This window comes from Corvus hawaiiensis, chromosome 2, assembly GCF_020740725.1.
Source record: "Corvus hawaiiensis isolate bCorHaw1 chromosome 2, bCorHaw1.pri.cur, whole genome shotgun sequence".
Lineage (NCBI taxonomy): Eukaryota > Metazoa > Chordata > Aves > Passeriformes > Corvidae > Corvus > Corvus hawaiiensis.
This window is the reverse complement of record NC_063214.1, coordinates 31,723,303-31,739,794: the sequence shown is the minus strand read 5'-3', so window position 1 is coordinate 31,739,794 and position 16,492 is coordinate 31,723,303. Positions and strand designations below refer to the sequence as shown.

The 16,492-nt window shown below is 49.2% G+C and overlaps 1 protein-coding gene across 7 annotated transcripts in view; it reads left to right on the top strand.

Annotated features, from left to right (window-relative positions):
• Nucleotides 1-16,016, top strand: part of ZYX (zyxin) — a 29,128-nt gene extending 13,112 nt beyond the window's left edge. For 2 of the 7 annotated variants that reach the window (XM_048294182.1, XM_048294181.1), the window contains exons 2-10: nucleotides 7,015-7,275; nucleotides 10,906-11,105; nucleotides 12,092-12,184; nucleotides 12,486-12,992; nucleotides 13,308-13,449; nucleotides 13,533-13,702; nucleotides 13,860-14,038; nucleotides 14,300-14,420; nucleotides 14,829-16,016. In XM_048294182.1, coding sequence (XP_048150139.1) covers nucleotides 7,026-7,275; nucleotides 10,906-11,105; nucleotides 12,092-12,184; nucleotides 12,486-12,992; nucleotides 13,308-13,449; nucleotides 13,533-13,702; nucleotides 13,860-14,038; nucleotides 14,300-14,420; nucleotides 14,829-14,939 — 1,773 coding nt within the window. In that variant the 5' untranslated portion in view covers nucleotides 7,015-7,025 and the 3' untranslated portion in view covers nucleotides 14,940-16,016. Of the gene's footprint in view, nucleotides 1-3,143; nucleotides 3,676-3,706; nucleotides 3,904-4,573; nucleotides 6,215-6,446; nucleotides 6,554-7,014; nucleotides 7,276-10,905; nucleotides 11,106-12,091; nucleotides 12,185-12,485; nucleotides 12,993-13,307; nucleotides 13,450-13,532; nucleotides 13,703-13,859; nucleotides 14,039-14,299; nucleotides 14,421-14,828 lie in introns of those variants that run through there. The other 5 variants (XM_048294175.1, XM_048294179.1, XM_048294178.1 and 2 more) reach the window with 5 other exon arrangements.
• Nucleotides 16,017-16,492: the final 476 nt, after the last annotated feature.

Genomic DNA, 16,492 nt, shown 5'->3' with positions numbered 1-16,492 from the left:
AAAAAGACAGCTCTGCACACGTCATGGCCTCCACAAGGGGTGTGAGCAGCAGCCTGGCAGAGGACAATCTGTTCCAGATGTTGTCTTTCACATGGAGAACACCCTGCCCAAGGGAGGGAGCGAGGAGCACACCAGGAGAGGCTGTGCTGTGGGAGCACAACAGATCCTAGGAGACCTCTTACCAGGGTGAATTACATAGACTCATAGGATTGTTCAGCTTGGAGAAGAACTCTAAGATCATTGAGTCCAACTGTAACATCTGTTGGCCCATGTGGATGCAGGCGATTTGCTGCAGGTGGCCCTGCCCTGGACAGGAGAGAAGACCAAAGCAGGTCCATTATATATTCCCAACCCTCCCAGTCGGCCCAGACGTAGCTTTTAATACAGCATGGGGAAAGCTGATTAAGTAGCAATTTAACATTAATCAATAAAACGTGGTTAGACTAAACAGAAGTTATGTGACTAAAGAAGCATCAGAGATTCAACACAGATAGGAGTCAGAACTTTTCATTGCTTAGGAAATACATGGGATCCTGCATGGTGTCACTAATTGTTAACTAACTCACACTGAGATAAAATGGCACTAATTGATCTGTTGATATGGATGGAAATTATACAGATGCAGACATTTTGCATTATTAACGCAAGTAAAGCACCCTGTCCAGATTCCAGATTGCTTTCCTCTGACCTTAAACATGTATTTAACACAAAGATTCCCATCTGCAGCTACCTAAATCATACTTGGCTATCAAAAAAGATTTTCTGCCCAACAAGTTTAATTCCCTGACAGTGTTCTTACAAATAATTCTTCCTTTTGTATTCAAGGACTTGTTTTTTCTTCTTACATCTATTTTTATTTTCATTTTATAGGCACCTAACCAGTGCTAGCACACACTTCATCCCAGTGCAGTACATGAATTTGCCACACCACTTCCGCGTGGTCTTATTCTTTATTTACTCATTGCATTACGCAACTGAATTGCCAGCAAAGATTCTCTGTAACTGTCTCCATTAAAACTTAGATTAAACTCCATTAAAACATCTTTCTGAGATGGCTGCCTTGAATTCTAAGCATTTCTAAGCTTTGATTTGATGGCCAGTAGCAGGCCTTGCTTCCTGTCACTTGCCTCAAAAGAAGCACCCAGCTAGAACTGCATATTCTAAATCCCTGCAGCACCTGCTTTGTAGTGGGCTGTCACTTCACCCATGGTGACAGTAGCATTCTCACCACACTATACTCCAAAATACCAGGTCACTTTTATTCATGGCACGGAACAGCCGAAGTGATTTATGCAGAGGACTGCTGCTAATTCCAGAAATAACAATGTCTGGCACAAGCTAAGTATACCTGCTGATCCATCCCCGTACCCAGATAGATAAATGCCTCTTCAAGACTAATATTTTGCTTCAGCTAATGAGTGTGACTACAACTGTGTGCATCTCAAGGCTCTAATTTTCATGTGCAGCAGAAAAATGCCTACTCTTTCAAGCCAATAATTGCATGAAGGACGATTGTTAGCATAAGGAGATTGTTATTTTCTTTCTGGAGGAATCAGAACTAACAGGGAAGTTAGTTAATCTCCATTTCCAATTACAAAAGCACAAACTTTAAATTCACTACGTGGCAAGCACAAAATCAGATTAGTTTCTCCCTGTGTATTCTGATGTATTCTGATTTGAGAATTCTAGCTTTCACACGTGCAACCTGCAAAACATTTGTTTTGTATTTGTTTCCTCGTAGTGAGGAGTTAATACAAAATGTCTAAGAGGGCTGCTTTTCTTTTTCTTATTCCCACTTTCCTTGATCTGCTTTCATGAGCTTTTAACATCAACACACTGGTGAGAAAATCAAACCTGCAAGCATCTGGATTTATGGGGATGTGACCAGAAAATATGAAAGTGTAGATTTTTTTTCATATTCCCTCGGCACTTTTTTGATCTTGGTCTGAGGCATTCTTTGTTTTCTCTGAAGTCAGAGCTAGCACAGGGAAGAGTGGCAGAGTTCTCTGACGTCAGGCTCATTGTGTAAGGTGCGTTGTGATGTTCCAGAATTTGGTTTGCAATTATGCACTGAATTCTTTTTAGCTCTGCACTGACATCTTTACCTGAACAAGAAGGAAGATGATTTTCTGCACTAGAAAAGTGACAGTGTAAGAAGACCCATCACAGAGACACATTCTTTATCCTATATAATTACTTTGTAATTATGGGAGGTAACAGAACTGATGCCATGCCTACAAAAGCAACAGTAAACAGGATTATTTAGCACCCACAGAAGAGCTATATATCTCAAAGAAATTCAGAGCTATAGCAGTGGTTCCAGCTGTGTAAAGAGTGAGATGCTCAGTGCTGTGCATTGCTATGGGTGGCATTTTCATATGGTATGTACAGTGAAAAACCTCAGACATTTTTCCAGCCGTATCATCTGGTTAAATAAAAGATACAATCCCTTTGTACAAACTTTACGTGTCAAATTAAAGATTTGTTTACACTGGATTTAAACCTTGGATGAATCTCTTTGCATAGCTCTCTAATATGAGCGTTTTGCAGTAATGCAGACTGGGAGTGTCACTGGTGTGGTTCGTGGCTTACCCACCCACAAGTAAATTATCAGTACTGAAAGGTACCTGTGTTGATAGGTCAGTCTTTGTAGCAGACAAGCCCCAAGTCCCCTGGGGATTACCAAATACAGTAATTCTCCAGGGAACTTGCAACAGTAGGGGTATTAACCCCAATATTAAGGCCAGATTCCAAAGTCAAATACAACGATTGCACAAAGCACAGGAAGTGTGTTTATTGGTGCTCCTCCTCCCTGAGAGGCTCTGAAGCAAGGAGAAGCAGCAAAAGCTGGGGTTGAAAATTACGTTCACTTGGGCTGGGTCAGGCTGCCCCTGTTCTACAGCGGGCCGAGCCCCCAGCGAGCACTGGGATAAAAATAAAACCGATGTGCAGCACTCAGAATCCAACAAAGCAATTCATGTGGATAGCGTTTGATATAAACCAGCTAATAGTGCTTGCCTTGCAGCCAGTACAAGGAGAACAAGTCGCTTTTCTGCACGGTGGAGTCATCTGATGTTTGCTTTAATTTCTGGCAGATCGGGGCAGCGTGAGTCAGATGCTCTCACAGCTGGCTCGGGCGGGGAGGAGGCCAGCAGGGACCCTGACTCACCCGAGCCGCCGCATTCCTTCCGAAAACCCAGCTCAGCGACTGGAAGTGAAATCACGGGCTGGGGGCAGTTCCAGGGTTAGGGAAGGCGGGAGGAGCAGGGCTCTCCGTGCGGGTGGCAGGCAGCGAGCCCGGCCCAGGGTGGGCGCCGAGGGGGCCGGGAAAACCCCGACAGACGCCTCTCGTTGGCGACCGCCGGCGGGCAGAGCGCTCGCCCCCTCCCCGGCCGGCAAGGCCTGGGGCCGCTGCCCCGGCAAGCCCCGGCCCCCGTTACCTCATTGCCACATTCCCCAGCGAGTGAGCTCAGCTGTGCCGCGGCCTCGCGCCTTTTATGGTCAAACAACTTTGCCTGGGCGAGGCTTTTTTCGCGAGTTGGGAGGAAGCGCCGGGGCTCGGTGCTCCTCCGCCTCTCGCTGCTGCTGCTGCTCCCGGCGGGCGGGCCGGGGCAGCCGAGGAGTCCGGCCCCGACAGCCCCAGCGCCGGGGGTGGCATTTCCCACTCTCCCAGAGGTGAGTCTCCTCGCTCGGCTTGGCGACGCAGCCTTTGTCCTTCGCCCCGGGGGATGGCGCGGGGCGCGGAGGAGTGCGGGTTTCCTGGCGCTCCCTCCGGCACGGCTCTTCGCCTCGGACACAGCCCTTCGCTCTCGGCGAGGCTGACTACGGTCGTGGCTCGTGGGGGTGCTTGACCGTCCACCAAAAAAAAAAAAAAAAAAAGAAGCAGGTTCGCGTGTCTGTGTGGTGAGTTTTGTTCCCTCCCGGCGGAATGGAGGCGGCTCGGCGCTCCCGCACAGCCCCAGCGGCGGGGGAGAGGGAGGGAGGGGGTGCTGCCGGGCTCTGCTCGGGACAAGCTCTCTTTTGTGTGCGCATGGATGAGCGAGACACCTCGCGAGCCTTTTTCCAGATGTGCTTGAGAGAGGAATCTGGGGCCCTTTGTGCATGAAATTTGCCTAATGTATGAGTTTCTGTCTCCCTGGGAGTGCCCTGAGAAAGTGCTTGCAAAGTCGTAAAACTTTCTGACGTTTTAAATGTGTTTGCATAGCTTTTTGGAGTTTTCTTCCGTCTTTTTTCCCCCTCTCTTGCATAGAGAGGAGGCAAGCCCAGCATCTGCGAGAGAACTTTGTAGCTCCGAATAACCCCCTCCCCCCAGCCCGGTTGCTTTAAGGCTTTTCGTTGCAGCTTGCATAGCTGATAGACTTTGCTGTCTTTGAAGCTTTGTAGCTTTGGGGCAGGCTGGAAGAACTTTCTGGATGGAAAGCAGCATAACTCCTGAATCCATTTAATCTGTTCTTAATATTCTTGTTTGTTTGTTTGTGGGGGTTTTTTTTGTTTTGGTGGGTTTGTTTTTGGTTTTTTTTTTTTTTTCTCCTCTGACTCCCTTCAGTTGGGAGGAAGTTGGCCGATGGGGGAAGTACAGATATGATGTGTGGAGCTACAGTGTTGGGCTGGCTTTTACAGGGGCTCCCAGTGTGACTGCTGCCAGACTGCTTTTACCAACAGAAGTGAAAAATGTCACTCGGCTCTCTGCTTCTTCAGGTTCCTCCTGCTTTTATTACCCCGGGAAAGAAGCAGAGCTGGTGAAAGTGGTGTCATGGGATCAAAGAAGTGAAAGCTGTCTGGATGCATAACAGGTGGTAGACTCACCATGGGACCTTCTGGGAGATGACCTTCTTGCTGAAGGAGGTGTCCCTTGGTTCTGTCCTCCTACTTCTTGCTCTCAGAAGGAAACAGTGTATGAGGCAACTAGGTATCCCGACTGTGTCCTTTGGGGACATCTTTCTTCATAGCTCCACTTGAGTCATAAATGCTGTTACAGAAGGTAGAAAAATCTCTCCCCTCAGGGAAAATGTGAGGATGAGAAAGATTTGAGATTAGTTCTGTTGGCGTGACACTCCCTCTCCCACAGCTCTCACAAACTGCGCCACAGGAGCCGTGTGAGCTGCGTGTTTCTGGTAAGGCTTAGATGGCATTGGCAAGGCCCCAGGGCTGGGGGGGTGACTCTCTGCAAGGCCAAGCTTTCTCAGCCGGTTTGGTCTGTGTGTGGGTGGACTGATAACCAGAAGTGAGGATGGGCAGGGGCAGCTGCTGGATGGAGACAGCCCTGAGCAGAAAGTGCCCTAAGTGCGATGCAGCATACCGGGAAATGGGCTGCTCTGGGTTAAGGGAGATAGCAGCTGCTGGTTGCAAAGACAATGGTTTTTTCTGCAAAGCAGCCGATGTCCCCAGACTGTGTGTTGACTAACCCCGTGATTAGAAGTGACATTGTCACTGTAGTGTTCTGCTCATAATGCTGTCAAATCTGGTAGAACTACTGCCAAGTGGTTCATTACACCCTAGTGAAATAGTGGAGCATGAGGCAAAAGTCTGTAAAGAAAGGCTGGAGGCCTTCTTAACAGCTTCTGAAGGTTGATAGGAACTGCAGAATGGAGGGAGTTGGTCAATCCCTTCTGACTTGCGAGTCTGTTGACCCCTAAAAGTTTGGGGGAGTGAGGACAGACCTTGCTAATTACTCTTCTGCCTTGGCCCTTTCCCATTCTGAATCCAGGGGAAATGCTCGGCACAGCTCTTTGGCTCCTGCTTATTGTTGTGGCCTCATTCTCCTTTTGAAAATCCCAGAAGGGTTTGTCCAAGTGTATGCATCTTATCAGCACTGCACAAAGGGAAGGAAAAGTTCAGCAGCATGGACTTTGTTTGTTTGTGTTGCCACACGCTTGTGACCTGGGGAAGCTGTGACAGGTCTGTGCTCTCTATCGCACGCTGCACTGACTCATGGGACTCAGTAGAATGGGGCATGCAGGTCTTATCAGCAGCCAGGGGTTAATCGTGGGTGGGCGGATGTTTGTGGCACCAGGGCTGTCTGTGGCAGCAGCTGTTATTGTCCGTGTGAGAGGCCGGCAGTGTGGAGGGGCACTGATTGGGACATGCCAACGTGAAATGCTGGCACGGAGCCCCTGTGCTGACGGCAGCCCTATTGTGCTGGGGTGTTAGGAGGGCTATGGGCATGCCAGGCTTTACAACAAAGCGTTTGGCTCCGTGGAGGCTTCTAGCACGGGTGAGATTGCTGGCCTGGATCGCAGGAGCGGGGGAATCCTAGGGATGCGCGTCTCCTCGGGAGCCCTGCCGTTCCCCGGACAGCCGGCCCGGCGGGGTATCCTGCGGCTGCCGGAGCCGAGCGAGCGGGGCCGGTGCGGGGGTCAGGCCGGCGGCCGGGGCTGCCCGCGGGGGGCGGCGGCGGGGCGGCATCCGGGGAGCGCTTCCTGGCGGGGGCGGAGCGGAGCGGGCGGCGGAGCCCGGCCAGGGCACGGAGGAGACACCGGCTGGCATCGCCCAGCACCGGGAGACCCTCTGCCGCCCTGCCGTGCGGGCTCCGGCGGCATGGAGGGGCCTGGAGGTAAAGGGTGGGGGTGCCGGGGGAGAGGGGGCATTGCTGGCGCTGTCACAAGCTGAGCTCGAGAGGAACCGGCTGGCGTTATCGGGTAGAGGGGGAGAGGAAATGCTCACTCCATTTCCAGGGGCTTCCTTTGGGGTGCGGGGGATCACCCTCCTTCTGGTCACCACAGGTGCAGGGCTCCGGTGCAGTGGAAATCTGGGTTTTCTCCATGGCGAGAATCCATTTGTGGTTAATGCCATCCTTAGTTGAAATGGTGAAGTGTGATGGCTCATTTGAGCTGTCTGCAGTTTCTGTTCCTCCTTTTTCCTGTGCTGGTCTTGTAAGTGCACTGCTTAGGCACCTCAGCTTCTGGCCTGACTTAAATTCCTGTATCCCTTTGTTTCACATATTCTTCTCCATTAATTTCCACTCTGGCTCAAGGATGACTTCATACAGGTTTCCTCCCTCTTCTCTCCTGCTAGGTGCTGAGAAGATGGCCTCCCCAGGTCCTCCAGGGACCCGCATGACGTCCACAGTCAGCATCAACATTTCTACCCCTTCCTTCTACAACCCACAGAAGAAGTTTGCACCCGTGGTTGCCCCTAAACCCAAGGTGAACCCCTTCAAGGCTGGGGGTGCGTCAGAGTCATCGCTGCCCCCACCTCCTGGACCTGGTGCCCAGCGTGCTCAGATAGGGAAGGTGGGGGAGATTCCAGTACCACCCATGTCCCTGCTGGCAGAAGGTAGGTGAAGGCTGCTATGGCAGATGTGAATATGCATTTCTGTATTCTTAGGGTGGGAGGTTTGTGACTGGGCTGAATATGAGAACCAGGGTCATAACTGCTGTAAGTGATGGGTATTCTTGCTGTAGAGACTGGCAGGTTCCATAATGAGATAAATGGATTGGAAAGGGATCTCAGTCTAGGTAGTATCTCCATTAGGAAAGGAGGGGAGAGGCCATCCTGCACTGCACTGATGCTGGAGGAACGCAGTGGATTTTTCACGGTATTCCCTGGGTGCACAGTTGTGTAATTGCAGTCTGTTTCTGGCCAGCGTGTCTGAGAGCAAGTATGTTGCAGAAAAGTTGACCCTGATAGTGATGAATCACACTGTTGTCCTTCTTGTTGACTGGTCCCAGCTTAAGTTGGTTATCTCTGACTGTCCTTGTTGTGGACTCTGCAATTGCCATCGTTGGTGCTGGAAAAGAGAAGGGAGAAATAATTGGGTGAAAAAATAGTGGCAGCGGTGATAAACAGGAAGTGAGACTTAGAGTTTAGTTTGTATGGCTTGTACAGTTTTGTACTTTTTCCTAGTGGGTTGGGTTGGGTTGGGTTTTCCTGTGTAGAGTGACTTCTTGTTTCACTGTGGTTTTCTTATTTCTTTCTTTCTTTTTTTGTGTGGCCTTTTTTTCATTTCCTGCAGTGCTAGAGTGGTTTTTATGTTCCATGTTTTCTTGCTTGGTTGGTTTTGTGTTCTTCACGATGCAGGTTACTGGTTGTATGACTCTGTAGTTTGAACTCATGATCAGCATGGGGCCACCAGAAATTTTGGTAGGGACCCTTTGCTAATGATTGATGCTGCCTATTTCCCCAAGGCTCTGTCAAGGAAAGAGTGTGCCTCAGTCAGGACACACGTGTTTGGAGAATGCCAACTGCTGGTTTAAATGTCTTTTCTTTCACTGTTTAGCACAGACTGCAACACTGATGTTTTCTAGGTTAGCAGGCTAAGTTGCTGGGCAGATGACCTGATGGTAGGAGGAGTGGTCCTGGGCTTAGAGGAGAGAAATGATTAAGCCGTTTTTCCCATTTCTCAAGTCACAAGGACATGCTGGTGCTTCTGCCTCCTGAAATTATACCAGCTAACTCTGGTAACCTATTTCTTGTATGTTGTTGGCTGGAATTTTGAATCTGTGGAAACCACGGTCCCATCTTAGGATTTATCATTTTCTGCTATAGTTGTCTGGATTAGGGATGTGTCTGTCAGAAGGCCTCAGACTGACACAGATATTACCTGAAGTAGACAGGTGGATGTTAAAAATTATTTTTCGATGTACAGTGTGTGTGTTGGGTGTTGCTTGCTCTGCTTCTCTTATCCGTAAAGTGGGTATTATGGAGTAACTAGACAGAAAAACTAGCAAAAGAACCATTTGTCATAAGCTGCTGTGTCATCATTGGGTAAGGGCTGCCAGCAAGACAGCTGAGGTACAGATGAGCCACCAAAACTCAGTCATGAGAGAAATGCATCTGATTTGATCCTTCTCTGGTGCATATCTTCAGTCCTTCTGTGCCTTCCTTATACACTCCCCAAACAAAACTTATGATACAAAGCTATAGCAGTTGGTCTCTGTCTTAAATGACAGGATGGCTAAGTTAGTACTCCTGTAGGAATGTTACATTTAGTATTGATCATTCTGTAAATCTGGTATAACAACTTCGTGAGGAACTTTCTTGTCCTGTGAATAATTCATAAAACAGGCTTTTAGTGCATCTAAAACAACGTGACAACAGATGAGGATTGTGTTTCTTATGGTTTCAATAAACCAAAAGGCAAGCATGTACAAGCTTGATCCCAAACTGTGATTTCAAAGAAAAAAAAATACATAGTATTACTCCCTCCCCCCAGCAGAATTTCTGCAGCACAAGAAGGCTTGGAAGAGGTGTTGCATACCAGGGCAGTTTACGCATTCCACAGGCTAATAAGATTTTGGTTTTAATCTTCTAAAGGGGCAGTATTGTCTCCCTTAGGTTACAGATGAGAAGTCCTTATAAAGCCTGTTGACCACAGCTGGATATGAAGATGAGAATTCAATTACTGCTGTTAAAAGTTGCACTTGGAATAGCTGGAGTGAAAAGCTTGGTCTTATACCCTACTGCTCATTGGGGCTAGCCTGGAAGAGGGGTGGGTGTCTAGAAGAAGGCACGTGGAAGTTACACCTCCTCATCTTTGATGTTCTTTGCTGTGTGGTCGATAGGAGGACAGTTCCTCCCCTACATGGTGAAGAGAGAAGGATTCACATTTGTTTGTCTGTGTTGTAGTAGAAAATGGTTGGTTTTGCTTGTTCTGCATCTTGGGCAGATACAAATAGGTGGAAGCAATGGGGTTTTCTAGAAAACTCTGAGGCACTGTGGTGCTTTCCAGCCTGCTTAAAAGGGTTTTGGAAAATTTCTTGTGTCCTAATGTATATTGGTGTGAAGACACATTAGCCTCTAAAATCAGAGCTGGTTTTATGCCCCAGAAAAACAAAGCCATTTCAAAGATTCATCATACACTTAAGGGGTAATTGGTCCAGCTTGCTTTTTTCCCCCCCACTTGTTTCTTGTAGTGCTTACTATCCTGCTGTGAGATACCAGCTTATTTTTGTGTAAAAATACAGGCTCTCCAAGGTCCTGGGTTGTCCACTGGCGTTCCATCTATGTTACCCTGTGTTCAATAATCTGAGCCAGTTACTGGCAAGAGAAGGGTATGCTGGGGATCAAAGAATGGGACAAGGAGCGGGAAAGAGCATAGCAAGACCTGTTTCCCAAATATACAAGAACTCTGCTCAGGGACTAACAGCAGCAGCTACTGAGGAAAGATGAAGTGATTATGAAAAGCTTTGGACAAGGTGAAAAACAGCCTGTGGAGTTCAGTCATGCTTGTTGGGTGCAGAGGCCCTGTGGATACAGGGGAACCAGTGTGCCCTGACTGCCCAGAAGGTCGATGGCATCCTGGGCTGCATCAGAAGGGGTATGACCAGCAGATGGGGATGGGATTCTGCCTCTCTGCTCCACTCTTGTGAGACCCCACCTGGAATACTGCATCTGGCTCTGGGGTCCTCAGCACAAGAAAGATGTGGACCTGTTGGAGTGAATCCAGAGGAGACCATGAAGATGATCTGAGGGTGGGAGCACCTCTCCTAGGAAAACAGGCTGAGAGACATGGGGTTGTTCAGCCTGGGGAAGGGAGGGCTCTGGGGAGAGCTCATTGTGGCCGCCTTCTACCTTAAGGGGTTATAAAAAAGAGGGAGATGGAGATTTTGTGTGCAGATAGTATAAGGACTACTGAAAGAGGGCAGGTTTAGATTAGATTAGAATTTCAGGAGGAAATTCTCTACTCAGAGTGGTGAGGCACTGGAACAGGTTGCCCAGAGAGGTGGATGCCCCATTTCTGGAAGTGCTCAAGGTCTCACTGGATGGGGCCCTGAGCAACCTGATCTAGTGAGTGGCATCCCTGCCCATGGCAGTGAGGATCGAACTAGATATTCTTGAAGGTCTCTTCCCTCCCAAAACACTCTGTGATTCCGTGATCCTGCTTCCTGCAATATCTTCAAGAACCCTTCTGGTTAGGAGTAAGAAATGATCCAAAGTTGCTTTTATTCTCGTTCTTCCCCATAGACCTGCCGCTGCCACCTCCTCCTCCACCTGGGGAGGATGCAAGCTTTTCCTCAAACTGTGCATTTCCACCACCCCCACCGCCCTTTGAAGAACCTTTCCCACCAGCCCCAGATGAAGCTTTTCCTTCACCTCCTTCTCCACCTCCTCCTCCTCCACCAGTGTTCGATGAAGGACCTGTGAACAAGGTTCCTGCCCCACAGGTGAGTGAGGTCCAAGGAAGTGTGGTTTCTGTGATGCTCTGTGAGTTGGGACAGCTTCTCGCTATTGTCCGAGCTCAGCAGCGGGAAGTCCTGAGATCCGGGAAAGCAGGGAATGCTACCACCCCGTGGCCCAGCACAGGTTAGGGTCAGCTGGCTGGGCTGCAGCTCTGCGGGGCAGGACCTGGGGTTCCCGGTGGACAATGAGGTGCGTGCAAGCCAGCAATGCGCCCTTGTGGCAATAAAGGCCAACCACACGCTGGGCTGCGCTTGTGAGAAGGACAAGGACGGTGATTACTCCTCCCTTCTGTGCTAGCGAGGCTGCATCTTGGAGGGCTATATCCAGTCAGGCTTTCCATTGGAATGATCCCTGTGGAATACTGAACGAGATGCAATCCAGTGAAAGGCCATAGCAGCCTTTGGGGGTTGGAACAGAAGAGGCTGCCAAGGCAGGGTTCTGACTGAGTCTGCAATGCCTAAAGGAGGGCTGGAGAGAAGACAGATTCTTCTTACTCGGGTGCACCAAGAGACAATGGACAGAAGTTGTGGCAAGGGAAATTCCTCTTGGACAGAAGAAAACCCTGTTCCACTCCAAGGGTGGCTCACTGCTGGCATGGGTGCCTAGAAAGACTGGGGAATCTGCATCATTGGGAATGTTGTGAAATCACCTGGATGGGGCCCTGAGCAACCTGGTGTTGCTTGGGAATTAGCTCTGCTGTGAGCAGTATTAGACTACAGACGTCCAGATGTCTTTTCCCACCTAAATCTGTCTGAGCTTCCTTGGGCTGTTGATTTTCCCACTGTTTGTAGACCTTTGAGACTGTGTCCTGTTCATCCTCACCAATTTGTTATCCATTCAAAGCAAGGAGCAGATCTGTACCGCAGTGCAAAGTACCAAAGGCTGCTATTGTAAGGGAATGATACACCCATTTCTCTGGCTGTTCCTGTAACATGCTCTGCTCCCTTTCTCCTCATGGATGGCGATGTAGGTACGTGGCAAGATGAGCAGCGTTGATCTTGAGATTGACTCACTGTCTGTAATGTTGGATGACATGGAGAAGAATGACCCCTTCAAATCCCGGGTGAGCTGTCCAGACTGTTGCAGGTGGAAGAAGAGATGACTGGTTTGCTGAACAGAGGTAGTGAGAAGGGTGCTACTGAAGATTAAAATGTCTGGATAAACCATAGCGTGGAAGTGTTGGTGAAGGACCGGAAAGCATGGATCTTGCAACCTGTCTGTACTGCTAAATATGTCACAGTGTGGAAACTCTTAGGATGCTGGGTCTGGGGTAGCGGCTGACTGACTCACTGCTATAGATGGCTTATTTTCTCTTCCACCTTTCTGTTAACTGCCTGTTTTCTCTCTGCTGTTTCTCTTTACAGATCACTGCAGGATCCACAGGTTCTCTGGAGAAACCGCTGGCCGCAATAGCCCCCGTGGAAATACCATCTGGACCCAAAGATACTCCTCATTCCTTTCCTTCTAAGTTCACACCAAAGCCAAGTGGAAGCTCATCTTTCAAGCCCCCTGGGGTGGATTTGAACCCCACCCCAACCCCATGGGCAGCCCCACAGCAACGCAAGGAGCCCCAGGCACCAGTCCCTCCACCCCCCTCTCTCCCTTCTGCTCAGCCTACCCCTAAATTCGCCCCATCTCCTGTTGCTGGCTCTCCTAAGTCTGTGTCCAAATCAGGTGACAGTGTTCCAGTGGCTCCCTCAAATTCTACAAGACACCCTACTTCCCTTCAGACTCAGTTCACAGCCCCTTCACCTTCAGGCCCCTCCTCTCGACCACAGCCCCCTAATTTCACCTATGCCCAGCAGAGGGAAAGACCCCAAGTGCAGGAGAAGCCACGTCCAACAGAAAAACCTGCTGCTGCAAAAGACACGGTAAGGGAAAGAGCCATGGGACTGGTGTTTTTGGACAGGCACATGGGGAGTAAAGTTGGGAGGATGAGGGGGGCATCTGCCCCAGGCTATGGGAGGCTGTTACCCATCTGAAAGAGAGATGTAACTATAGAGATAGTGGTGGAGAGGGGTAGGACTTCATGTGGAGGTGAAAAGGATCAAGCACAGTGGATGGAAGATTGTTCCTAGAGATGAACAGAGGGGACCTGTAAAGGCAAGAGAATTAGGTTTATTAGGGACTAAGTGGGAAGGAGTCTATATGTATTTTTTGGGATTGAATGTTTCCTCTTCCTGCAGCATAGACCCACAGGTTCCAGTGCAGATCCACCTAGGGGGAATTCCTGTCTGACAATGAAGGAGGTAGAAGAGCTGGAGAAGTTGACCCAGAAACTAATGAAGGATATGGAGCATCCACCCCCAGCAGAGGCTGCAACTTCTGGTGCGTTCCCTCAATGGCAGCGGTAAGATTAAGACTGTGGTGGGTTTTAATCTCTCCTGACCCCTTTCCTCTGCCATTGACAGAGCTCTGCGGCTTCTGCCGGAAGCCCCTGTCACGAACCCAGCCAGCTGTGAGGGCCCTGGACCGCCTCTTCCACGTGGAATGCTTCACCTGCTTCAAATGTGAGAAACAGCTGCAGGGGCAGCAGTTCTACAATGTGGATGAGAAGCCCTTCTGTGAGGACTGCTATGCTGTGAGTCGCTGGGGTGAAAGCTGCTGGAGAGAGCTGAACTCGCTGTGGTGGTTCTCTCTTGCTTTCTCTTCCTCCTTCCATCCTTGCTTTCTGTGGTGAAGCCTCACAGGGGTGGGAGATTGGATTCATGTGTCTTATTTGTTTCCTTTGGGCTCAGAGCACCCTGGAAAAGTGCAGCGTCTGCAAGCAGACCATCACAGACCGGATGCTGAAGGCCACTGGTAACTCATACCATCCCCAGTGCTTCACCTGTGTGATGTGCCATACCCCCCTGGAGGGGACCTCTTTCATTGTGGACCAGTCCAACCAGCCTCACTGTGTGGATGACTACCACAGGTACAGAAGGAGACATGTGTATGTGGTGTATGAGAGAAGGCAGAGTCCCTCACACCTGCTTCTTTTTTCTGCGGTACAGGGTTGGGTTGCCCATGTCCTCTGTTGGACATGAAGTTAAAAATGAGCCAGCAAAGTATTAAGATGTCTTTCCATCTAAACATTTATTATCCCTCTGGTGCTAATGCCATTGAACAGCACTGAGAAGCCTGCCTTGAATGTCGCCACAGTGGTCATGGTCTCCTCCATGGTTTTGTGTTGCAGGAAGTATGCTCCACGCTGCTCAGTCTGTAGTGAACCTATCATGCCAGAGCCTGGAAAGGATGAGACAGTGCGTGTTGTTGCACTGGAGAAAAATTTCCACATGAAATGTTACAAGTGTGAGGTAAGACTGGTGGCCCCACTCCTCCCATGTCTCCCATGCTCATCACCAGCAACTGGGCACCTTTGTTGTCTATGCTGACCAAACACTGAAGTTGTTCTGAATGAATGTGGAGCGTTTCTGAAGTACGTTCAGAAAAAGATCAGACATTCCCAGACCATGGGTTCATGAACAGGGACTGTGCAGGGTTGTTATATTCTCTAACACGCCTAATATAGCAGCTGTATGTAAGAGGGGAACGTGCTGGGATTGCTCTCCCCTCAAAACAGTGTCTCCCATTAGCACCATCAGGGACAGAGCACTAGGCTGTGAGCAATTAACCTGATGCTGTGGGGCCTTTCTGCATCCTCGAATGCCTTTACCCTGTTCTTGGCCATCACTGAGCTCCCTGCCTCTTCTTTTCCTGTTTAGGACTGTGGGAAGCCCTTGTCCATTGAAGCAGATGAGAATGGGTGCTTTCCTCTGGATGGGCACGTGCTGTGTATCAAGTGTCACACTGCCCGTGCAAAAACAGCGCGCTGAGGAGCTCTGAGGAGGCATTCCCTCGAGCCCCCCACTCTCAGTACTCCTTCCCTCCCTGCCATTGTCCTACCCCTCTGCCTGACAAGGCAGACTGCTACCAATGGAGACTATGCCAGCACAGTTCTTTACTCATGTAGGATTCACTGCTCCTAGACTTCACTCTGCACACCCACCAAGAAAGGATCTCTTCTCCTGTCACTGCTTCCTGGCCACAGTGTATTCCAGGCTGGGGGCTGTGATAAGGTTAGTGCACAACTGCTGTTCCCTCGAGACTCTGGAGGATAAAGATCAGACCTCCACCACCGCCTGGTGGAAGAAGGAAGAAAGACCTGGTAGCAGGTGCTGGGAAGGGCTGAGAGCATTCTTCAGTTTCGTGGAGCCAAGAACAATGATTTGACTTGAGAAGGTGGAAGCCTGCATCGTGGCACCACTTCTGTCTTTTATTTTATATCTTGTGACACCTCGTTATCAGGATGCCTTCCTCTGCCTGCTCCCGCACCTGGATTAGAGTGTGGAGGCAGAAAGTAGTGGGAATCTGTTGCTGTTGCTGGAGAAAGCTAACCTGCTATAGCTTTTCTGTCTCTAAAGGATTTTACTGATTAACTGTCTTGTCATTTTTTTCCTTAGCCAGATTAAACTGGCAGTGTTTGAAATACTACTCTGAGTTTGGAAACTTTTTTTTTTTTAAAAATCTTTTTCCCCTTCCCAAAATGATTTGTTTCCCAGTGCGGTTTCTGGACAGCCAGGCTGGGCACCAGAGTAGCAAAGCAGTCCAAAGAATGCATGTTTACAAATAAAGACCGTCGTAAGGACGGGCAGCACATGGTGAGGAGGCGTCTCAGTGCATGGATAAGGATTCAGCAGACTGAGGAATGTCTCCTGTTCCAGTAGGGTTTCTTTCACTGCTGTCAGTGAAAGCTGCAGTGTAATTGCAATGTACTGTCTGGCTCTAAGTGTTACTGCACCGAGCCCCATTTCCTGGACTAGAAACTGTCTCAAACTGAACAAACCTTTTGAATAACAACACTGTCCAACCACTGTTTGCATTCAATAAAATGTGTGGTTTTTTTCCATTAACCTGTGTCTGCTGTATTTGTTCAGCCACCTGTGAGAGTTGCTGTCTTTGGCAGTAGAACTGCCATTGTAGAGCTTTTTTACACATTGCCAAATGTATAGCTGCTATTCTACCTAGCCTCCAGAGATCAGGAGTCTGAACATGGCCTTTCTCTCTCCACCTCTTCGTCTGCTTTCCAGGCTTCTATTTTTCTGTGCCTGAAGAGTAGCTCTCATTTAAAGCAGTGGAAGACTGCAGTTCAGTACAGCAATACAGTAGTCTGCTTCATGGATCACTCAGAGGTGGGTATTCCAGTGAGATGCAAGTGGATTGGAGTAAAAGTGGACACTTTGTTTGCTTTGCCCTAGCTATTGCTCCTCAGTGTTTGTGCTTGCTGTTTACTGTTCTAAGCATGGTACTGTCATGGTCACTGCAGGTGAAACTCCTTTTTGTGGTGAGCACCAGTGTTTCTACACTTCAAAGACATGAAACGTACTCT